We start from the raw sequence: 7,993 nt of genomic DNA, 5'->3' as shown, positions 1-7,993 counted from the left end.
GCAAACTTGTAGGAATTAAGTGAAAGTGCATTCAAGATGCAAGCCAGGTTGCACTTCTTGTAGTTTAGAACTGGGAGCATTGCTGAACAAGTTTCTTGGCAACAGTAGCAAGGGGTATGTCAGGTAAGATGATTTGTGTTATTTGTTAAATAATATGATGTGTTTTAATACATTCAGATTACATTTGACACTTGTCCTTTAAGATAGGTCGATTACATAAATTTACAGATATTTACTTATATACATACCGTATATGTTAAAAAAGAAGACTATGGCCATATTGCTCACTACACGTTTTGTATGTACACATTTATAAATTAATATGGCAAATACTTATAATGCACTTGAAACCAAAAAGAAAGAAATCCTGAGAAGGCTGTATTAAGCTTTGCTAACAAAATGATGTCTCTTCTACAGGTAATTAGTGCCCTTGTGATCAACAACACAAGAAACTGGTTTCTATGGATACAGCCAAGCAGAAGCATTTAACAGCTCTTGGTTCTAAAGATCCCCGGGTGCAGGAGAGTCTGCCTGAGCACAGCAGTAACCTAATAGACCCATCTGAACAGCTCGGTCTGTCCACAGTTTATGTAAATGCGCTTGGAGTTCCCTTGTACCATCAGCAGCCTCCAATATGCAGAAAGATGCCATCAGTACAGCTTTCGTTCCCTCACATGGCCACTAGTGTAGGCCAGGGCAGTTTCCCTCCTCAGCTGCCAACCTTGGCATTAAGTATTGTCAACGGGCTGCCTGTTCTTCTCAATCAGAAGCTGGTCAACATGCCACCAGCAAGGGCCAAGAATTCGGGAAAGCATGTGTGTGTGCATTGTGGCCGGGACTGCCTCAAACCTAGTGTACTAGAGAAACATCTTAGATGTCACACTGGAGAGAGACCATACCCTTGTGCTACTTGTGGAATTGCATTTAAAACACAGAGCAATCTCTACAAACATAAGCGTACGCAAGCTCATGCCCGTATGTCCTGTGATGCAAACTCTACTGGCTGCAGGGAAGAATCTCTCAGGACAAGTGAATCAACTTCAGAAATCCATTCTACTGAAGAATTGAATGTAATGATCTCTGGAAAGAAGGAAGTAGCCCCCCACAAAGCAGAAATGGGTTTGACCAAAGAGCTGACTGAGAGGTGCAGAGATAGGTTAAATACAGGGAGGGCTCTTCGACATGCTGCTTTAGTTGGACTTATATTGGCTCCTGGTACTGGAGAGGAGGATGACCCATCATCTGATCATCAAAAAGGTGTCCTAACAAATGAGGTTTCAGATCTACAATTTCCCACAATAGGACCACCACCTGGAAAAGGAAGAATGAACCAGCTAACACATCTGCCAAGTCGACACACTCCACTTCAAAGGCAGGAAGCAACATATTTTTCCAAGCAGTGGAACAGCAGGTCCACAAGTGGGAAATCCCTGAGCCATGACAGCATAGATTCTGGGTATCTCTCCCACTCTGAAAGTGGAGAACAACAGCCATGGGTGTGCAGCCCAAACAGTAGTCTTCAGGAGCAGAGTGTAGAATCCATTACAGATATTTCTTTGGCAGAACAACCTGAAGGAGCAGCTTTTGCAGTAATGAAAAGTTGTTCTGAGAAGGAGACTAGTGAGGCCATGAAGACAGCAGCACCGTATGAGAAAAATCAGTTGGAAGCCCGTATCTTAAAGCTGATTTCTGATAATGATGCACTGGTTGAGGACAAGTGCCTGGAAAATGTACGTCCTAGAAAGACGCTGCTCTCCAAGCAAGGCAGTATTGATCTTCCCATGCCTTACACCTACAAGGATTCATTCCACTTTGACATGAAGGCCAGTAAAAAGACTTCAGTGAGATGGAGCTACAGCCCTGGCATGTCTAAGCTTGGATTATTCAACTCCAGTCAAAGCTCCACACCTCAGGATCACTTCACTCTCACAAGAAGTAGCTCCTTGCCATTTGTTGGGACCAATTCAGATTGGAATCAGATGCCTTCCGATAGTTCAAATTATCAAGATGGAGTTTTAAGGCGGAGGATTAACTCGGGCCTGAGTCACACTGGTGGTGCTATCAGACAGTCAGGAGATCTGCAGTCCTCACACCCACGATCTCTAGTGAGACAAGGTGCTGTAGATTGCTGTCAGGCTGTTGAAAGCCTTCATAAGTCATTTGCTCCTGAAGATGGCAGCCAAGGAAGTCTGGGTTCAGATGGGCCTGAGCCATGTGATGTTTCCTGTGAATCAAGCTGTGGGAAATCTCGTCGAAAAAAAACACAAAAGTTTTCTTATAATAAGTGGTACATGTATGGGGATGGAATTTTCAGAAAGTTATATCAAACAAAGAAAGAAGACAATCATAATGTTAAAGTGGCTGATGGAGGTGACAAAATCATGAAATGTTCAGGTAAAAGTTCCTTTGATGCCACAGTCAGTAAATCTTTTATGCTACATCGGCATGATAAGTTAGGGTCAACCAGTGATAAGCCAGCTTCTGAAACACCTGGGCATTTACTCAATGGTCCAAGTCAAGTGGTCACCCTATCACCACAAATAAATAGATTAGAATCAAAAAATGTTTCAGTCAGTCATAATGTGACAGACTTTAAAGTGTCCTTCACCAGCCCAGCGAAAACATTGGTTACTCACAAGGAAATCAGGTCTCTGGATCCAGCACTTGCTGCTATGGGCCAAAATTTTTCAAGCAGTCTAACCCATAAATGTCATTCAAATAAATATTTTCAGAAATCTGAAGAAAACTGCCTTGAAATTCCACATATCCAAGATGAAGAACAGTGTAGCAGTTTCTTGTCTTCTGCCATAACCAATATCAGACATGCATGGTCTTCAGATACGTGTCTCCCTGAAGACTTGGCCCAGAACGACAAAGCTGCATCTTTGAGCCACCTTCCCTCAGAAAGAAAGAAGCAGAAAACAGACTTTACAGGTGTCACCAGTTCTAATTTAGCAGAATGGGACATCAGGGCTGACAGAATACCTGAAGAGTCTGCTTGGGCACACTTAAAAGAAACTACAATTACATCATCTTTAAATACACAAAGTGAGGGAAGAACAGAGTTAACAACAATTAAGGCAACAGTAGGTCAATATGCTGAGAACCCCACAAGAAGAAATAGTCTCAGTCTGGGTGTCACAGATCAAAGTGTCTTAAAGAAACCCCAAGAACCTATGCTTCCATATGCATCAGCTCAGGAAATATTGACTTCTTCATGTCATAAAGTCAAATTTCATAATGAGACCAAGATGAACTTCCTTCCAGTATATCAGCTAGAGCTTCCACCTATTACTAAACAAGTAAGGAACTCAGATAGCTTGTCATCAGCATTCCCAGAAGGCATCTCTTCTTTGTATTCCTCTGCTGCCTTGCTATCAAATCCATCTGTGGTTTCTTCTGTACAAGATGAACGCAGTGAAAACCAAGACTCGACCAATGATATCAGCCTTTCTGAAAAGATAGAAAGCCAGACTCAAGACATTCCCTGTGTGCAGGAACTCCTTAGGCACAGTCAGGTGATTCCTCAATGTGAAACTACCCAGCCTGTCAAAACTATAGAAGAGCATTCCACTCCAAACACATCTTTTGAATCTTTCACAGAAGATCTTTCTTCTGTAAGAAATGACATGAGCAATAAATGTCTACAGCCAAATGATCCTATTCAGACTATATGCAAGTTGACCTTAAAGCAGAAAGAGAGCAGTGCATGGGGTCAAAGCAATTCAGCTGAACTCATTTCTGTGCAGCAATCTTGTAGTCAACACACAGCATCTCAACATCAGGGACTTCCAGCACAGAAGGGTGATGAACAACACATTTCAATGTTTAACCCCAATACCTGCTTGCCTGAGCAGTGGCACACACAGCCATCATCTTCAGCACCGGAAAATAGTCATGCTGGCCACAAACAAAAGACTTCTATTTGTAACCAGACTGTCCCACTTTACACGGGCTATACTGACTTTCACATTTTCAGAGGAAGTAACCTTTTACAGCAAAACTGCAAACAAACAAGTCAGGCAAACTTGTGTAGAAAAATGTCAGGCCAAATGTCATCTCTAAAGCTTTCGGCCAGAAGCCAACACACATGTATGGAGGAGGCTGACTCACAAAGCAGTCCATCTGTCAATAAAACAGCTCTTCAAGTTCAGATGTTTACATCTGCCACTGGTGTCTCTCAACAAACACTTAAGGAGTCAGAGAAAATGTCTTGTCAAAAGCAGACCTCTTTAGGAATGGAGTCACAATCACCATTACATGAATTTTCGGAGAAGTCACACAACCATCTCCCATCCCGGGGAGAAACAGAAAAATGTTGTTACAGACAGCAGAGTCCGTATAAGATTCAGGGATGTGCTGATCCAATGAAATACAGTCTGACGAGGCAAACGTCTAATAAGAATTCAGAAGTTCCCTCAAACTTTTCATTTGTCCACACTAATTGCAATGCTGGTGAAAGTAACTTGCCCAAAAATAAACAAATTTTAATATGTCCTAATAATACACATCAGGTCCAAGAATATTCTCCACATAAGGGTTGCAAACAAACCATCTCATGCCAATCTTTACCGTCTTGTATTTCATCATGCCCTTTTCTGCTTCAGAAGATCATAGATGCCCCAAATCAATATGCAGTCCCAATTCCTGAAATGTCAAGAAGTGGCCAAGAGATTCTTTCATCCAAAACAGGCCCAAGGGAACAGCTTTCTATAGCACTGGGGACAATTACATCTCCAATACCCAACAGGAGCAGACATACAGAACAACATTTTTCATTCCATGCAGCATCAGGATCAATCCCCCAAAACACATGTGATCATATACATGAGAAGGATCCAGCAAAATCTTACATCTGCAAAGTATTGTCAAGAACTACACAACATTCCAAGGTTAGTCTGCAACAGAGTACCATAAGTGCAAATTCTGGAAAGCACCCACTGGCCACCATAAACAGCTCAGCATGCCTAAAAAATGCAACTGATATTTCTGATCAAAGCAAAATCAGCTTGGAAGACTTGAACCAGCACTTCTCTGTTGTTCCTGGGTCTATTTTAATTCAGCCCAGGACTGATTCAGAAAGAGGGCAACTCGGGCACATTGATCCTGTTTCCAGTTTCAGTGAAATGCCTTCAGAAAACAACGTACTTGACTCAAAAGGTTGCCAGTGTCGCTTGACTCCAAGCAGTTCAGCTCTGCAGTTCGAGAAAAATGAGTCCAAAAAAAGAAGTCAGGTGACCATCCTAAAAGGTGACGCTAACCAACCTAAATCTCCTAGTCAAGAAGAAAATCAAGTGACCACAACTGAACCCTTCTCCTCTGGAAGTTCTTTGATGAAAACTGAGATGCCCAAAGAACAACATAAAGAATGCCAGCCTTTTATTTATTCTTTCAAAAAGCTAGATTGGAAAACCAGAACAGAAAAAGTATTTCCTCCACATATGTTACAGGAAACTAAGCAGGAATCCACACTCAATGAAGAAGGCCTGGTAAGGCCTACCCAACAAGTTCAAACTACAACAACACTAGGAACAAGCTCTGCTCAGGTAACAATTGAAAGACCAGAGCAGTTCCAGAATCTGAAGGAAGGTGAAGCTTGTGTTTCAAAAGTGAGTAGCAACCTTCTACATAAATCTGATCCATGCAGTCCACTGTGGGATGCTAGCATAAAAACCATTAGACAGAAGGCTCTAAACATGGCAACTGCCACAAAGTATGCTACCCCACCAACACTGCTACATGAATACACGGACATAACTGAATATCCTCCACTGGGCACCCATGAGGAGGAACACAGATACCTGCACAAAGGACCTTCAGGTAGGCATTCAGCAAGTTTCCAATATGACCGCAGATCTCTAAAGTCAGGGTACGGCTCACAGATGATCTGTGTAGTTGCACACTTATTTTGAGTAGTTTTCTGTAAATTTTATGATTTATATATAAGTTATACACATTGACTGTTGTACACTGATGGCGTCTCTGTTGTATGCCATGCAATGTCATCTGCATGTACACAACTTGAAGTGACTTTAAGGTAGCAATCTTATGGACTCCAAGTAATTCAATGTGATTTTCTGTTTCCTGGCTTTTGTTTCAAAATTCGGATCTTGTATTTTATTTATGGGTTTAATGATAGATAAGATTTATGCTTTACCTAGGAAATTTGACCAAATTATTTTAAAAGAACTTGTTTTCCATCTCTGCATTGCAAAATTAAGTATTTTGGAGATATGAAATTTACAGCTCTTTGAGGGCCATCTTTCCAGTTAATGATGCTTGGAGGCAATGGACCATTAAGTTGATGATTCAAGTGATAATGGATATGAGAGCACAGCTGCATTGGGACATTGTGGCTATTATTTAGACTAATGCGCCAGATGGATTCCTCTCACTTGTCAAATTTCTTGTGTTCTTATGTACAGTAAAAAAGGAATCTTTCATACCGGCAGGAGTCTTATGACCATCAGTTTAGAGCACTTTTCCTTAAAATGTGAAGGGCTGTTGTACTGTCTGCTGCTTTTCATTGCTACTTATTGTCTGATAAGCTTCTTATTTTTGGGGAACAGGAATAAGATACAATATGTCGTATTTGGCATGGATAGCTTTTTTGTTGGGCCATTTTGTCCACTTATTAACAGGTGTCACATCTCTATTGATTCTGGTTTATCTGATTGTTTATTTCAAATGGTCTGTGTTGTCTCTGCATTAAAGGTGGATGGGATACCATCATCCCCATCTCTCTCTGAAGATGGCAACTAAGTTGTCATAAACATATTTTTCTAATTTTCTATGATATGACCAATGCAAATTCACATCTACAAAAAGTATGTCTTTTTGGAGTGTGTCCAGTTTTCTTTACACCTGTTTCTGGGTTACTTGGGCAGTTTCTTGGACTCTGCTATGTTCTTGGTATATCTTTGCTTATGTGTGTGCATTTGCAGCCTGAACTTCTTCGTTCCACCCTGGGTTTTGAAAGTTAAAGTCCTTTTAAGCAGTCCACAGGCTGATTTGTGACACAATTTTAAGGGTGCATGAACTTGTGCATGTCAATATTATTACCATGAATGCAATTACTTAAATGTAATTGATTACTTTTCCCACTGGGCAGGAATTGGAAATTGGTCTATATTCACTTCAGTTTTTGGTGTTGTGCAGTATATCTGATTGGTTGATACTGAGATATCTTTTAATTCTGTCAATTGGTGGTGGTATTCAAGGACAACATAATATGTTTATAGATCTGTTTTTGGGTGGTTTTTATGGCATTATTGTATTACTGGTGCTGTTGTCTTCATCACTCCTTCAAGTAAAGTGTACTAAGGTGTCTCCTTCCCTGGCCACCCTTCAATGTCACTGCCTTGATCTTTCTGGACTCCAGATTTTCTTGGCTGTCTTGTCCACTGCCCACAAGTTCATATTACCAACTCTTTCTCATGTCATAAACTTCAGAGTTCCTAAGTACAAAGTTCCAAAATACTGTAGTAAAAAGCCCCACAGGTGGAAGTATCTGTCAACCTTTGGCTTGGAGCAAAAAAAGGGGCAAATAAATAATCTTTATAAATAAAAATGTTCATTTTCCAAAAATGCTTTGCAACAATCATATCTCTGAGAAGCATGAAAAGGCCCAGAAGGAGTTCCTTAAAATAAGCAATCCAGTAGGAAACAATTCCCCAAAAAATTAAATTCAAAGAGAAGTTATAATCCAGTAAATCCACAGAAAACAATCAATAATCCCACCAGCACCTGAGCATGCTATGTACTGTAGGGCAGGGGTTCTCAAACTCGGTCCTGGGGGACCCCTGTGGCTGCAGGTTTTTGTTCCAACCAGCCTGTTTTTAATTGGACTCCTGGGCTAATTAAGTGAACTGTTTCCCAGATTCCCTGTTTGGGGAACAATATACAAATTAGAAAACTAAGTTTGGTAAAAAAAAAAAAGAAAAAAGTATTAAAATGTACTAAGCAGTTATGTATTTTTATCTTTTTAACAGAT

General features: G+C 40.7%; 1 protein-coding gene across 1 annotated transcript; it reads left to right on the top strand.

Annotated features, from left to right (window-relative positions):
• Positions 1 to 423: 423 nt before the first annotated feature.
• znf831 (zinc finger protein 831) lies at positions 424 to 5,820 on the top strand (the record flags this gene model as incomplete). Its single annotated transcript, XM_039742464.1, has 1 exon — positions 424 to 5,820. A coding segment is annotated over exon 1 (5,359 nt), but the record flags the coding sequence as incomplete, so codon positions are not given.
• Positions 5,821 to 7,993: the final 2,173 nt, after the last annotated feature.

This window comes from Polypterus senegalus, unplaced genomic scaffold (genome assembly GCF_016835505.1).
Source record: "Polypterus senegalus isolate Bchr_013 unplaced genomic scaffold, ASM1683550v1 scaffold_1377, whole genome shotgun sequence".
In the NCBI taxonomy this organism is placed as follows: Eukaryota; Metazoa; Chordata; class Cladistia; order Polypteriformes; family Polypteridae; genus Polypterus; species Polypterus senegalus.
The sequence above is the reverse complement of the archived record's forward strand: the minus strand, read 5'-3'. Positions and strand labels throughout refer to the sequence as shown.